This window comes from Babylonia areolata, chromosome 2 (genome assembly GCF_041734735.1).
Source record: "Babylonia areolata isolate BAREFJ2019XMU chromosome 2, ASM4173473v1, whole genome shotgun sequence".
In the NCBI taxonomy this organism is placed as follows: domain Eukaryota; kingdom Metazoa; phylum Mollusca; class Gastropoda; order Neogastropoda; family Buccinidae; genus Babylonia; species Babylonia areolata.
In genome coordinates this window covers 68,333,192-68,349,235 of record NC_134877.1, presented here as the reverse complement: position 1 = coordinate 68,349,235, position 16,044 = coordinate 68,333,192, and the positions used below count along the sequence as shown (strand labels likewise).

The window sequence follows — 16,044 nt, the reverse complement described above, 5'->3', positions numbered from 1 at the left end:
TCAAGAATCAAAATCTATCAAAAACCCAAATAATGAAAAATCATTTTGGTCTCTTTTTGCACTGCCGTGTCCCGCCTTAAAGGAAACAAAATGTCAGTGACAGGCACGAGTCCGCATCAGTTTCAGTTTCAAGGAGAGGTCAGAGCGTGCGGACTGATCCATTTTCCTCACACCAAATCCGTTGTAAAGAAAAAAATGAATAGAACAAAACAAACCAAAACCCAAATAATGATATATAAAAAGCCACTAGTAATATGTTTCCCGCTCCACAAAGCCGCCGGGGTTCCGTCGCAAGATGAACTTGCGGGTCTCGTCGTAAAGGAGGATGGCGAAAGTGAAGGGCAGGGGCGTGAGCCAGCAGGTGAAGCGCAGAGGGTAAACCGTGATGGCCGGGCCCACGCCCGGGCAGTAGCAGAAGACGGCCAGCGCCGTCTCGAGGAAGAGCGAGAAGGTCAGGTAGTGGTTGGTCATGCCTCGCTGGAACAGCGAGAGGCGCCGGGTCTTGCAGATGATCAGATCGCCCCACTGAACCATCACGATGGACACGAAGAAACCCGTTTGACACGTGTACTCTAGCTCCTTCCTCTGCTCGTAAGTCCACTCCTGTCCGTAGGAATCCTTCAGGCCGTTCACCTTCTTGGAATCCCAGTCCAAGCGGATGCCCAGGAGGCGGTAATACAGGAAGCCGTTCTGTCCCATGATGGTGAAGTAGGTGAAGAAGCCAGCACACATCTGGATCATGCCGATCTGACCGTAGGACATGGCGATGAGCCTGCTGTTCACCAGTCTGTCTCCGTGCGGATCACGGGGGGGACGTCTCATGAGGTCGCTGTCCGCTTTCTCATAGGCCAGAGAGATGGCGGGCAGCATGTCCGTGCCTAGGTCTATCAACAGGATTGTGATGGTACCCAGAGGAAGAGGGATGTTCAGCACGATAAACATAAGGAATGGGGTGATTTCTGGGATGTTGGAGGAAAGGGTGTAGGCAATGGACTTTTTCAGGTTGTCAAAGATCCGGTGTCCTTCTTCAACGCCAGTGACGATGGAAACGAAGTTGTCGTCCAGCAAGATCATGTCGGCAGCCTGTTCACTCACGTCACTGCCGTTGATGCCCACGACCACGCCGATGTCCGCCTTCTTCAAGGCAAGCGAGTCATTGACGCCATCCCCAGTGACAGCCACGATCTGCTCCTGTCGCTGACAGCCCTCCACGATTTTCAGTTTCTGCTGGGGGGAGGTACGCGCAAACACGACCTCAGGATGGGTGCACAGCAACCTGTCAATCTGCGCGGATGTCATGCCATTCAAATCACCCCCACACACTACCGCAGCCCTGGCATTCAAGGGGTCCACCTCGTTCACAGGGATTCCCTCCTGCTCTGCGATGTCCTCCACAGTGAGGCTGCCCTCAGAAATGATCCCCACGCCCTTGGCAATGGCCTTGGCGGTGATGGGGTGGTAGCCCGTCACCATGATGACCTTGATGCCCGCATTGCGGCACTCGGCCACAGCCTCGGGGACCGCGGGACGGGGCGGGTCCAGCAGAGACAGCAGACCCACGAACCGCAGACCAGTGAGAGGAAAGATGACGTTGTCGGGGTCAGACACGATGCCTGGGGGGAACTGGTCACTGGGCAGAAGGCAGTCACAGAAAGCCGGCACACCCCGCCCTCCTAGATTCTGGTAGACGGTGTTGAACAGTTTCTTGAAGTTGTCATCCAATGGTTGGTCCTGCCCACAGAGCAGTTCAGTGCAGCATCGATTCAGCATTATTTCGGGGGCTCCCTTCATTACTAACAGGTAGCGGGGATCGTCGGGGTCTTCGGTTTCATGGATAGACACCTGGTACTTATCTGAAGAGTTGAAGGGGATTTCTATTTTCTTCTGGTTGCGATTTCGATATTCTGCGACGCAGCCAATACAGAGTTCTGCAAATTTCAACAGAGCGGATTGAGAAGCATCGCCTTTGCACTCTCTCCGAAGTATAGGGACATCTTCTTGGTTGCTTTTGAACTCCGCACGGTTGCACAGCATGATGATCCGCGACAGGGCTAACCATGTGGGGTCAGTGCTAGTGAAGGAGGGGCTGGTTGATTAGGGTTGGTGTCAACTTGCTGCATTCGTTGTCAAACCACAAGTGGGCCACGCGCATGCGGTTCTGCGTCAAGGTTCCCGTCTTGTCGGAACAGATGGTGGACGTGGAGCCCAGGGTTTCCACAGCCTCCAGGTGTTTGACCAGGCAATTCCTGCTGGCCGTGCGTTGCGCTGTGAGGGTCAGGCACACAGTCACCGTGACCAGCAGCCCCTCCGGAACGTTGGCCACGATGATGCCGCTGAGGAAGACCATGGCGTCTATCCACGCGTAGCCCATGATGAAAGAGATGATGACAAAGGACACGCCGAGAAACACAGCAACGGCGGTGATGATGTGGATGAAGTGAGCGATCTCCTTGACGATGGGCGTGTCACCCACCCTCGGGTCGGAAGCCAGGTGGGCGGTCCGCCCCATCACAGTGCTGTCCCCTGTCCGGCCCACCACCCCGCGACACGTCCCGTCCACAGCACAGGTGGAGAAGAAGCAGAGGTTGGAACTTTCCAAGGGCTTCTCACTGGTGAACTCGGCTGTTCTGCTTTGTGGCTCGGATTCTCCCGTCAGCGAGGAGTTGTCCACCTTGAAGCAGTTGGCACGGATGACGCGCAGGTCGGCGGGGATCCGGTCACCGAACGAGCAGTCCACGATGTCCCCCACCAGCAGCTCCTCCACCTTCACCGTCTTGTTCTCGCCGTCACGCACCACGACCGCAAATTGCGGAACCAGGTTCTTGAAGGACTCCATGATCCTTGAAGACTTGGCTTCCTGGTAATAGGTGAACACTCCCGTCACGATCACCACGATACTCAACACAATACCAAGGCTCAGATTGTCTTCGGGTAGGTCGTCACCACTTGACGCCTGTATGCCGTAGGCAGCGAAGCACAAGATGGCGCCTGTCCACAGCAAGAGAGAGAATCCTCCGAACAGCTGTTTAAGGAACTTGATCCACGCCGGCGTGGTTTGGGGAGGCGTCAGCTCGTTGAAGCCATCCCGTTTGAGAAGTTCCCACGCTCTGCTGGATGTCAGACCTGTGTCGGGATTTGTGCCCAGCCGTGAGTACAACTCCTCCAGGGGAATCTTGTGGTCGTCCATCTGCACCTCCTTCTTCAGGTCATCCAGCCTGGCCCTCTGCATCCTCTTCCTGTTCTCTCTCTTCTTGCCCGGGTTCACAACGTCCACATCGCTGTTACTGGAGTTCCGAGTGGCCTCGTTGTTGTCCTCAAAGCGGGAACGTATCAGTCTACTTGCTCTAAATCTCATTCTGGTCCAAGGCTTGCCGCCGTCAGCCATTGCGCAACAATCAGAACCCTTGCGCTGAGAAAACTAAAAAACACAACAGAAGCCTGATGACAGTGAACGTTAAGTGTTTTGCGTTATCAATGTTTTCCAAAGAGACTCCTTCCTTCTTCGCCGCTGTGTGAACACGAACTGCCTTGTAAGACGAAAACAAAACGTAAACGGATGTTTCGTATCAAATAATTCTATAACAACGTCATAAACTGATTACAGGACGTTTAACCGCACAACAAAAAAATGTGGATTTTAATCTCGTTTGAGTTGATATGCTATAAGCAATCGGAACAAAAATTAAAAAGATAATAATTAAAAAGCACCAAACGAGCTTTCTTCGAAAAAAAGTTTGTATGATATGAAAATGCTTAATATTAAACAGTAAGTCAGATCTATTCTACCCGTTCTTTTTGGGTTTTTGTTGTTGTTTTGTTCTGTTTTGTTTTACACGGACAGAAATGTCAAATCTTTAGTTAAAGATTACAAATCCTGTGTAATGGGTTTTGAAAAACAACAACGAAATCTGTGAAATAGAACAAGATGCCAATTTTTACTTGAACTTCTCTCAGCTCCTCCCTTTACTTCATGGAGCCAGTAAATAGACATGAGAAAGAAACAGAGACAGACAGAGGCCAAAGGGCTAGTGGTGAACTATACATGAGGAAAGGGAAAGCCGACATGTAAAAAAAAAATTAAAACAAAACAAAACGGTCAACTGTAGACGTACGTGTGTGTGTGTGTGTGTGTGTGTGTGTGTGTGTGTGTGTGTGTGTGTGTTACACATCAGGCCGCCACTGTTCTTTGGACCTAAGAACACTTGCAACAAGCTCCCTCTTTCGTTTCGTCAAATCTCTGCGCTCACCTCGTACAAGCCTGGTCTTTATTTTTTTTAATAAATAATTATAAATAAATAAATAAAATTTTAAAACTTTCCTCTTTTTGAAAATATTCCCCTACTCCGCCGACCCTCCCCGTCTCCGGTCAATAGTTTATCTAGCTTTCTGTTTACGTACGGTAAGTTTTGCCTGTCCTCCTTCTGAATCGAGTTTTGTGTTCGTGTGAAGGACTAGTGTGAAAGCGATTTGATTTTTACCTGCAGAAAAAAAAAATTCAGCGCAAGTTTATTATTGTTCTTGTCTTTATCATTATCATCATTGTTGTTTCTGCTTCTGTTGTTGTTGTTATTGTTATTATTATTGCAGACAGGAACGACATGAAGAACTTCTATAACGGCCTGAAAGAAGTCTACGGTCCCACCACCTCCGGATCTGCTCCACTCCTCAGTGCTGATGGTTCTACCCTAATCACTGACAAGGACGGGATCCTTGAGAGATGGTCTGAACCGCCCTTCTACCATCAATGATGAAGCCATCGACCGATTCCCTCAGGTGCCAGTCAGTGAGTCGTTGGATGCCATTCCAACTTTGGAGGAGACCCAGAAAGCTATCCGTCTGCTATCCAATGGCCAAACCCCTGGCTCAGACTCCATTCCAGCTGAGGTCTACAAAGAAGGTGGTATGGCACTGACTGAGAGGCTTCATCAGCTGTTCCAGCTCATCTGGCAGTATGAGGCAGTTCCACAGGACTTCAAAGACGCTTCCATCATACACCTGTACAAGCGCAAAGGAAATCAGGCCTGTAACAACCATCGTGGAATATCCCTGCTGTCCGTCGCAGGCAAGACTCTGGCCAGAGTGCTACTCAACCGTCTCATAGCGCACCTTGAGCAAGGTCTCCTACCAGAGAGCCAGTGTGGCTTCCGGAAAGAACGCGGGACTATCGACATGGTGTTTGCTGCCAGGCAGCTCCAGAAGAAGTGTCAGGAACAGAACGCCGACCTTTACTCCACTTATGTCGATCTGACCAAGGCCTTCGATACTGTTAGCAGAGATGGCCTTTGGAGAATCATGGCGAAGTACGGATGTTCCAGAAAGTTCATCACCATCAAACAGCAACTACACGATGGGATGTTGGCCCGAGTCCAAGACAACGGAGAGACTTCAGAACCATTCCCTGTCTCCAACGGAGTCAAGCAAGGGTGTGTTCTTGCCCCCACTCTGTTCAGTCTCATGTTTTAGCCATGCTGACAGATGCCTTCAGAGACGCTGACGTAGGCATTGGCATACCGCACAGATGGCTCACTATTCAACCTCAGGAGGCTTCAAGCAAAAACCAAGGTGAGGACAGACACCGTCAATGACTTCCTGTTTGCTGATGACTGCGCTCTCAACGCTGCCTCTGAAGCTGACATGCAACACAGCGTCGACAAGTTCTCTGCTGCCTGTGACAACTTTGGCCTCACAATCAGCACAAAGAAGACTGAGGTGATGCACCAGCCAGCGCCAGGAAAGCCTTACGTTGAACCAAACATCTTCATCAACGGGCAACGACTGAACGCGGTGGACAAGTTCACATACCTGGGCAGTACACTCTCTCGCACAGTTGTCATCGACGACGAGGTGAATGCCAGACTCGCCAAAGCCAGCGCTGCCTTCGGCAGACTCCATAAGAACGTTTGGAACAGGAGAGGTATCATCCTGGAGACGGAGCTCAAAGTATACAAGGCCATAGTTCTCACCACACTGCGCTATGGATGTGAATCATGGACGGTCTACAAACGCCACGCCAAAAAGCTGAACCACTTCCACACCACCAGCCTCAGAAAACTTCTCGGCATAAAGTGGCAAGAGAAGATCCCTGACACAGAGGCGCTCACTCGTGCAAACTTGCCCAGCATCTGCACCATCTTGATGCAGGCCCAGCTGTGCTGGGCAGGCCATGTAGTTCGCATGCCAGACCACCGGCTCCCCAAGAAACTGCTGTACGGCGAACTCCAACATGGCAAGCGCTCCCATGGACGCCAAAAGAAGCGCTTCAAAGACATTCTGAAAGCTTCTCTGAAGGCCTTCAACATCAGCCACGACACATGGGAGCTGAATGCAATGGACAGACCAAAGTGGCGTTCAGCTGTTCACAATGGCGCCAAATCCTGTGAGGCCAACAGAATCGCTGCAGCAGAGCAAGTCCTCGACAGCCGCCACCATCCCCTGTCCACACTGCGTCAGAACCTTCCGGGCGCGGATTTGCCTGATCAGTCATCTGCGCACCCACAGAGCCCAACCCACCCACCCCCAGGATGACTAGATGGTCCTCGTCGATCCCGACGGACGAACCACATTATTATTATTATTATTATTATTATTATTATTATCACTATTACTATTATTATTATTATCATTATCTATCATCATCGTTGTCGTTGCCGTCATCATTGTCAACATTACCTTTACAACCAAGACACTCGTCACCATATAATATTCAACAACAACAACAACATCATCAACAATAACAACAATATCATCAACAAAATGAGAGAAGTGATAATCCACTTAGACCTGGAAGCAATCAAACACCGAAACATGACGTGTTGCGTTGTCTGTATCAGGTTACGGTAAGAAGACGTGCCAGCCCAACGGCACGTGGTTCTCACGTTACCAGCCAGGCCTGAACGGCTCCCAGGGGAAATGGGTGGAGTGGACTGACTACACCACCTGTGTGGACAAACAGGTGAGTCACACAGCGTCACCTGACGAGGTTAGTTTAAACAGATGAGAAGAAGAAGATGATGATGATGATTGATGATGATGATGAAGGAGGAGAAGGAGAAAAAGAAGAAGAAGATGATGATGATGATGATGGAGGAGGAGGAGAAGAAGAAGAAGAAGATGGTGATGATGATGATGAAGGAGGAGGAGGAGAAGAAGAAGAAGCAGATAATGATGATGATAATGTAGGAGGAGAAGAAGAAGAAGAATATTGATCGATTGATTGATTGATTGATTGAATCTTTAATGGGTAAAGAATTAGGCGCAGTGAAGGCCTTTTTTTTTTCAATTCTGCCCATTTAGTTTCAGTTTCAGTAGCTCAAGGAGGCGTCACTGCGTTCGGACAAATCCATGTACGCTACACCACATCTGCCAAGCAGATGCCTGACCAGCAGCGTAACCCAACGCGCTTAGTCAGGCCTTGAGAAAAAAAAAAAGTGAATAAATAATAGATAAGCTTACATAAATAAATTCAACGACATTTAACGACACAAAATATAAAAGATAAAGACGAAGAAGAAAGAAAGAAGGAAGGAAAGAAGAAGACGTAGTCAGAAGGAACATATGTCTTGGCAACCAGGAACACAGTGACCCTGTGTGTGTTGCAACAAAAGGTAACCTCGTAAACAAGTTTCGTTGAAATAGCAGATGGCAAAAAACATCATGTAAATGCTCAGATAGATAGATAGATAGATAGTAGTTTGACGGCATGTGCGTGTGTGTGTGTGTGTGTGTGTGTGTGTGTGTGAGAGAGAGAGAGAGAGAGAGAGAGAGAGAGAGAGAGAGAGAGAGAACTGAAAAACTACAATAAATGAAGATGACAGAGCGAATTATAAGGCAAAAGTCTGAACAAGTTTGGAGGCTGTGATCCAGAGACGTATCAAAAGGAAAGGTCAAAACAAAAATTAATCTTTTTACTCTGTTGCGATCCATTCTGCCTTCTTCTTCTGCGTTCGTGGGCTGCAACTCCCACGTTCACTCGTATGTACACGAGTGGGTTTTTACGTGTTCGTGTGACCGTTTTTACACCGCAGTGTAGGCAGCCATACTCCGCTTTCGGGGGTGTGCATACCCAGTATGTTCTTGTTTCCATAACCCACCGAACGCTGACATGGATTACAAGATCTTTAATGGTGCGTATTTGATATTCTGCTTGCGTATACACACGCGAAGGGGGTTCAGGTACCAGCAGGTCTGCACCTATGTTGACCTGGGAGATCGGAAAAATCTCCACCCTTTACCCACGAGGCCCCGTTACCGAGATTCGAACCCGGGACCGTCAGATTGAAAGTCGAACGCTTTAACCACTCAGCTATTGCGCCCGTCATCCATTCTGTGAAAGAGAGAGAGAGAGAGAGAGAGAGGGAGAGAAGCAGTGCGAACTTGGGAGACTTGCTAAAAAAATAATAATAATAAAATAGGAGCAACACGTTTTAAAGAGGCACCTTGGCAAAAAAAGTTAGGTTGACGTTAGACTTCTGGAGTTAGTTGTACTGCTTGGTTCTAACTTTTTGACAGTTACACGTGACTAAATGCCTACGTTGACCGAACTACGCCATTGGTCAGTTCCATACTACACACAGTTAGTGGCGGGCTACGACCATACTAGGCTCTTCCGTCCGAGCAATGCGACTGGCTCCTGATCCGGTATTAACACCAGTGATCAGCGTTCGAGATCGAGTTCCGGTATGATGTTGTGTCGTTGGGAAAGGCACTTTATTCCGATTTCCCTCACTCCATCCAGGTTGGAATCGATTTCCCTCACTCCATCCAGGTTTGAATCGATTTCCCTCACTCCATCCAGGTTTGAATCGATTTCTATCACTTCAGGTTGGAATCGATTTCCCTCACTCCATCCAGGTTGGAATCGATTTCCCTCACTCCATCCAGGTTTGAATCGATTTCCCTCACTCCATCCAGGTTGGAATCGATTTCCCTCACTCAGTCCAGGTTGGAATCGATTTCCCTCACTCAATCCAGGTTTGAATCGATTTCCCTCACTCAATCCAGGTTTGAACCGTACATGACTTCAGTCGGGGAAGGTTAAAACGGTGGAAGGAGAGGATTCGGCCAGGTCTTCCAATGCCGAGCCCAAGACGGTGAAATTAAATTCACGGCTGTAAAATGCTGCGTTACATTTAACGTTTATTTTATTATTATCATTTTTTTTTTAAACAGACTTAATACGTTTGGATGTTGCATTTGTAATAGGTGTTTGTTGTTGTTGTTGATATTGTTTGAGTGTTCACTGTTTTTTATGCGTGTGCGTACTTGTGTGTTTGTGTTGGGGTGGGGGAGTGCGCGTATGTATGTATCCGTGTATGTGTATGCGTGTGTTTTTGTGTGTGCGTGCATGCGTGTGTACGTGCGCGCGCGCGTGTGTGTGGGTGGGGGAGGGGGGGGCCTGCATGTGTGTGTGTGTGTGTGTGTGTGTGTGTGTGTGTGTTCTTTTGCTTAACGTCTATCATATTTATGATTTTAGACGAAAATCCATCATCTCACCCACCCAACCCACGCCAAAAATAATCACTACTTTCCATGTTCCTCTCTTCTCAATCATGTGTGTGTGTGTGTGTGTGTGTGTGTGTGTGTGTGTGTGTGTGTGTGTGTGTGTGTGTGTGTGTGTGTGTGTGTGTGTGTGTGTGTGTGTGTGTGTGTGTGTGTGTGTGTGTGTGTGTGTGTGTGTGTGTGTGTGTGTGTGTGTGTGTGTGTGTGTGTGTGTGTGCATGGTGTGCGGTTCCAGCGGCTCGTGACTTCAGTGTACCTGGCCCTGGGGTGTAACGCCTGCAGCATCCTCTTCCTGGTCCCTGCCCTGCTCATCTTCCTCGTCTACAGGCCAGTCTCTCTGTCTCTCTGTCTGTCTCTCTGTCTGTTTCTCTTTCCCTCTCTGTGTCTGTCTCTCTGTGTCTGTCTGTCTCTCTCTCTCTCTGTTTGTCTGTCTGCCTGTCTGTCTCCCTTTCTCTCTCTGTCTCTGTCTCTGTCCTCTCTCTCTCTCTCTCTCTCTCTCTCTCTCTCTCCTGTTTTTGCCTAATTTATTAGAGTTGTTCATTCTTCTGTTCGCAGATGATATTGTACTGCTATCTAACACTGCGATTGGTCTGCAAAATCAAATTAATATTCTGAATAATGCATGTAAAACACTCTTCTTGAATGTAAATACTGACAAGACTAAAGTGATGGTTTTTCGAAAAGGTGGCTTTTGGGGAAGATATGAAAAGTGGAATCTCGATGGAAATGCTCTAGAAGTAGTGAATGAATATAATTATCTAGGGTTTGTTTTTACAACAAAAATGAGTATAAACAAAGGAGTAGGGATTTTAGCAGCAAAAGGCAAACATGCATGCATTGACTGTATAAAATATATAACGAAGCTGAATGATATTTCCAAAGGATGTTTTTTCAAAATATTCGATGCTCAGGTACAACCCATTCTTTTGTACGCTTCTGAGATGTGGGGTCTTAACAGACTTGATAATATTGAGAAAGTTCATTCCTTTGCATGTAAACGTTTTTTGAACATAACACTTAGAGTACCAAACAAGTTTGCATACGGCGAATTAGGACGTTATCCACTATATATAAATAGTGCAACAAGGTGTATCAAGTACTGGTTAAGGTTGCTGAATATGAATGTGCAACGATTACCCAGACAGGCATATTTGATGTTGTTTAACTTAGACGAAAGGGGAAAAAAATGCTGGGTGTCTTTAGTAAAAAATACTTTATTTAGACTTGGGTTTGGATATGTCTGGTTGCAACAAGGCGTTGGTTGTGAGCAAACATTTTTGTCATTATTTAAGCAAAGAATGAAAGATATATTTATGCAGGAGTGGGACGAGTCAGTAATGTCTAAAGATATATATCATAACTACAGACTGTTTAAAACTGGTTTTCAGTGTGAGCAATATTTTGAATATGTGGATAAAAAGTGTTTTAGGGACTGTTTAGTAAAATTACGGCTTGATTTGCTCCCAATAAATGAATCATTTTTTAGAAGAACATTCAATTGTAATTCAAATTACGCATGTAATCGTTGTAATGCTCTCCTCTGTCTGTCTCTCTGTATCTTTCTGTCTCTCTGTGTGTCTCTGTCTGTCTCTCTGTCTGTCTAACCATGTGTGTGTGTGTGTGTGTGTGTGTCTGTCTGTCTATCTGTCTCTGTTTGTCTCTGTCTGTATGTGTGTGTGTGTGTGTGTGTGTGTGTGTGTGCCTGCGTGTGTGTGTGTGTGTGCCTGCGTGTGTGTGTGTGTGTGTGTGTGTGTGTGTGTGTGTGTGTGTGAATGTCTGTCTGTATGTCTGTCTGTCTGTGACTCTGTGTGTGTGTGTGTGTGTGTGTCTGTGTCTGTGTGTCTGTGTGTGTGTCTGTGTGTGTGTCGGTCGGTCGGCCGACTGTACGGTCCACATTGTTTCCACAGAACGCCTAATTCTGGATGAGAGCCGTCCATGGGCCGAAAACCCCCCCAGTTCTAATGGGGTTCGAACCCGCGTTCACCCAGTCGTCAGTCCACTTCGCCACGGCTGCTGTCTGGCTCCTTTTTATTTCCTTTTCTTGAGGGGTTGGTGGGGGGGAGAAGAGGGCGGGGTTGGGGGGGGGGGGGAGGTCTCTGTCTATCTGTTTGTGTGTGGGTTTTTGTTGTTGTTGTTGTTGTTTTGTTGTTGTTTTTTGTTTATTTTGCGTTTCCAGTTTCTTTTTCTATCATGACCGTTTGTTTTAATCAAAGTACGTTTTGTATGACCATTTGTTTTGATGAAGTACGTTCTGTATGACTACTTGTTTTAATCAAAGTACGTTTTGTATTACCATTTGTTTTAATTAAAGTACGTTTTGTATGACCATTTGTTTTAATTAAAGTACGTTCTGTATGACTATTTGTTTTGATGAAGTACGTTTTTTAAGTCATCTGTATGGAGTGAAAGCTGGGGGAGGGGGGGAAGATTCACTGCTTATTCTGCCAACCTTGCAAATGTATCATATCGTATCGTGTCATATCAGTTCGTCTCGTGTCAGGCTGCGTAGTACTGTGTTGTGTCGTATCCCGTCGTGTTGGCATCACTCGCATCAAAGGGGATTTTGACGATGAAATGCTTCTTTACTTTGCCCTACACAATACAATACAATACAAAACAGTACAATACAATACAAATCTATACAATACAATACAATCCTACCCTGCCCTACCCTACCCTACCCTGCCCCACCATACCACATGCGTACCATACCATATCGCACCTAACCATACCCCCTGCTACCCTATTGTACCGTATGGTCACCCTATCAGATTTAACCTTACCCTGCGTTACCCTATAGTACCATCCATGGTCACCCTGTCATACCTAACCATACCCCACGCTACCCTATCGTACTATCTATGGTCACCCTATCATGCCTTACCATACCCTGTGCTACCCTATCGTACCCTATGGTCACCCTATCATACCTTACCATACCCCACACTACCCTATATAGTCACCCTATCATACCTTACCATACCCCATGCTACCCTATATGGTCACCCTATCATACCTTACCATACCCCCCGCTACCCTATATGATCACCCTATCATACCTTACGATATCCCCCGCTACCCTATCGTAACCTGTATGATCACCCTATCATACCTTACCATACCCCACGCTACCCTATATATATATCCACACCCCACACTACCCTATCGTACCCTCCAACATCACCCTGTCATATTTAACCATACCTCACGCTACCCTATATGGTCACCCTGTCATATCTAACCATACCTCACGCTACCCTATATGGTCACCCTATCATATCTAACCATACCCCACACTACCCTATCGTATAACAACGGACCTCCTTTGCTTTCAACAGGTCCCTGAGGCAGCAGCACCGAATCCGCCTGCACATCAACTTCTTCACGGCGCTACTGTTCGCCAACGTCACGTCCATCATGTGGGACGTCATCGTCACCCATGACCGTCTGACCAGTGACAGCCTCAACACCACGCCCGTCCTCATGGCTAACGGTGTGAGTAGTGTGCGTGTAGGGGGTGTGGGGGGGTGGGTAGGGTGTGTGTGTGTGTGTGTGTGTGTGTGTGTGTGCACTGTCTGACCAGTGACAGCCTCAACACCACGCCCGTCCTGATGGCTAACGGGGTGAGCAGTGTGTGTGTGTGTGGGGGGGTGGGTGGGGGTGTGTGCGTGCGTGTGTGTGCGTGTGTGCGTGTGTGCACTGCCAGTGACAACCTCAACACCACGCCTGTCCTCATGGCTAAGGGGGTGAGCAGTGTGTGTGTGTGTGTGGGGGGTGGATGTGTGTGTGGGGGGGAGGGGTGCAATGTCTGGCCACTGACAGCCTCAACACAACGCCCGTCCTCATGGCTAACGGGGTGAGTAGTGTGTGTGTGTGGGGGGGGGGGGGTGAGGGGGGGAGGGTGTGTGTGTTTGTGTGTGAGTGTGTGTTTGTGTGTGTGTGTGTGTTTGTGTGTGTGTGTGTGTGTGTGTGTGTGTGTGTGTGTGTACACCATCTAACCATTGATAGCTATGAAATACTATTTCTGTGCTCAAGACTAATACTTCTGTTGCTGATGGTACTACTACTACTACTATTACTATTACTATTACTACTACTACTACTACTACTACTACTACTACTACTACTACTACTACTACTGCTGTTGTTGCTGCTGCTGCTGCTACTACTACTACCACTACTACTACTACTACTACTACTACTACTACTACTACTACTACTACTACTGCTGTTGCTGCTGCTGCTGATACTACTACTACTACCACTACTACTACTACTACTATTACTATTACTACTACTAAGGCTGCTGCTGCTGATGATGATGATGATGCAGCAACTGCTACGATTCAAGGAGCCAACGTCATCTTTGTTGTTGTTTGTCTCGTTTCCCAGATCGGCTGCAAGCTGCTGGCCTTCCTGCGCCTGTACTTCAAAAGCACGACGTACGTGTGGATGTTCTGCGAGGGCTTCTACCTTCACCGGCTGATCAGCAACGCCTTCCGACCCCCCAAGTCACTCTTCATCCTCTACGCTTCGGGATGGGGTGAGATGGAATGTATCGTGTCTGTGTCGAGTCGTGTCTATGTCTGTGTCGTGTCGTGTCGTGTCTGTGTCGTGTCGTGTCGTGTCGTGTCGTGTCGTATCGAGTCGAGTAGTGTCGAGTGGACTCTAGTCGTGTCGTGTCTGTGTCGAGTCTGTGTAGTGTCTGAGGCTGTGGCTGTGGCTGTGTCGTGTCGTGTCGTGTCGTGTCTGTGTCGAGTCTGTGTAGTGTCTGTGGCTGTGGCTGTCTTTGTGTTGTGTCTGTATTGTGTCTGTGTCATGTCGTGTTGTGTCGTGTCGTTTCGTGTCTGTATGTCTGTGTCTGTTTCTGTGTCGTGTCTTGTCGTGTCGTGTCATGTCATGTCGTGTCGTGTCTGTTTCTGTGTCGTGTCGTGTCGTGTCGTGTCTGTTTCTGTGTCGTGTCGTGTCGTGTCGTGTCTGTTTCTGTGTCGTGTCGTGTCGTGTCGTGTCTGTTTCTGTGTCGTGTCTGTTTCTGTGTCGTGTCGTGTCGTGTCGTGTCTGTTTCTGTGTCGTGTCGTGTCGTGTCGTGTCGTGTCGTGTCGTATCTGTATCTGTATCTGTGTCTGCATCGTGTCGCGTCCGTGTCGATTCGTTTCATATCGTGTCGTGTCTGTCATATTCTGTCGTTTCGTGTCGTTTATAGTACGAGAGAGAGAGAGAGAGAATAACAAGAAAACAAAGAGGTACCCGAATTATTACTTAAAAACTAAAAAGGTGGGATTCGCCGAGAGCGAAAAGATACATCATGATCATCATGATCATCACACACACACACACACACACACACACACACACACACACACACACACACACACACACACACACACACACAATCAAAACAAAACAAAAACACACACGCACACACACAAGCGCGCGTACACCCTCCGAATCCCCCCCCCCAACACACACACACTGTGTGTGTGTGTGTGTGTGTGTGTGTGTGTGTGTGTGTATGTGTGTGTGTGTGTGTGTGTGTGTGTGTGTGTGTGTGTGTGTGTGTGTGTGTGTGTGTGTGTTGGCTTTTCTTTGTTTTGTTTTGTTTTGTTTGTTTGTTTTGGGGTTGTTGTTTTTTTTCCATAATTTTTGTCCGAGAAGACAACAAATTGATCATTTGCTAAAAAAACAGGTTTATAAAATTATATAAATATAAAAGAGCAGTCCTCTGCTTACGTATGGTCACTCACGTGACGCAAGCAACTGCACATGTAGTCATAATAATATGCTAGTTTAAAAACACTCACAAACGATCTAGTGCACTCCCACACCCACACCCACACCCACCCAACCACACAACATTTACACAGTAGCAGTGGCAGTAGTAATAGTAGTAGTGGTGGTAGATGTGTAGGTCCGCAGATTGAGACATTTTTCACGTGGTTGGGAGAAAGACAGAGGTCCACTGAGTGCCGAGGGGTGCAATTCCAGACACTGTTGACTGACAATATATTCCATACGACACAGTGGTGTTCCAGACTTTGTCGACATGACAGGCAAGGAAACATAGGGAGATGGGGATATTCCTGACATTGTTGACATGACTGACATGATTCCAAAGGGTTTTGTGGTATTCCAGACACTGTTGATATGACTGACAAGACATTCCGTGGGCTACAGTGGTATTCCAGACATTGTTGACATGACGGACAAGACATTCCATAGGGTATAGTGATATTCCAGACATTGTTGACATGACTCACAAGACATTCCATAGAGTATAGTGTTATTCCTGACATTGTTGACATGACTGACATGAGATTCCGTGGGGTAAAGTGGTATTCCTGACATTGTTGATATGACTGACAAGAGATTCCTTGGGCTACATTGGTATTCCAGACATTGTTGACATGACTGACAAGACATTCTATAGGGTATAGTGATATTCCAGACATTGTTGACATGACTCACAAGACATTCCATAGAGTATAGTGTTATGACTCACAAGACATTCCATAGAGTATAGTGTTATTCCTGACATTGTTGACATGA

At 47.4% G+C, this 16,044-nt stretch overlaps 1 protein-coding gene and 1 pseudogene across 1 annotated transcript in view; one reads left to right on the top strand and one right to left on the bottom strand.

Moving 5' to 3' along the window:
* Window positions 1–246: 246 nt before the first annotated feature.
* LOC143278248 (sodium/potassium-transporting ATPase subunit alpha-B pseudogene) lies at window positions 247–3,385 on the bottom strand (annotated as a pseudogene).
* A 171-nt stretch (window positions 3,386–3,556) lies between these two features.
* Window positions 3,557–16,044, top strand: part of LOC143278232 (calcitonin gene-related peptide type 1 receptor-like) — a 58,982-nt gene continuing 46,494 nt past the window's right edge. Inside the window, exons 1-5 of the mRNA XM_076583243.1 lie at window positions 3,557–3,563; window positions 6,831–6,952; window positions 9,734–9,825; window positions 12,837–12,993; window positions 13,891–14,041. Coding sequence (XP_076439358.1) covers window positions 3,557–3,563; window positions 6,831–6,952; window positions 9,734–9,825; window positions 12,837–12,993; window positions 13,891–14,041 — 529 coding nt within the window. The remainder of the gene's footprint in view (window positions 3,564–6,830; window positions 6,953–9,733; window positions 9,826–12,836; window positions 12,994–13,890; window positions 14,042–16,044) is intronic.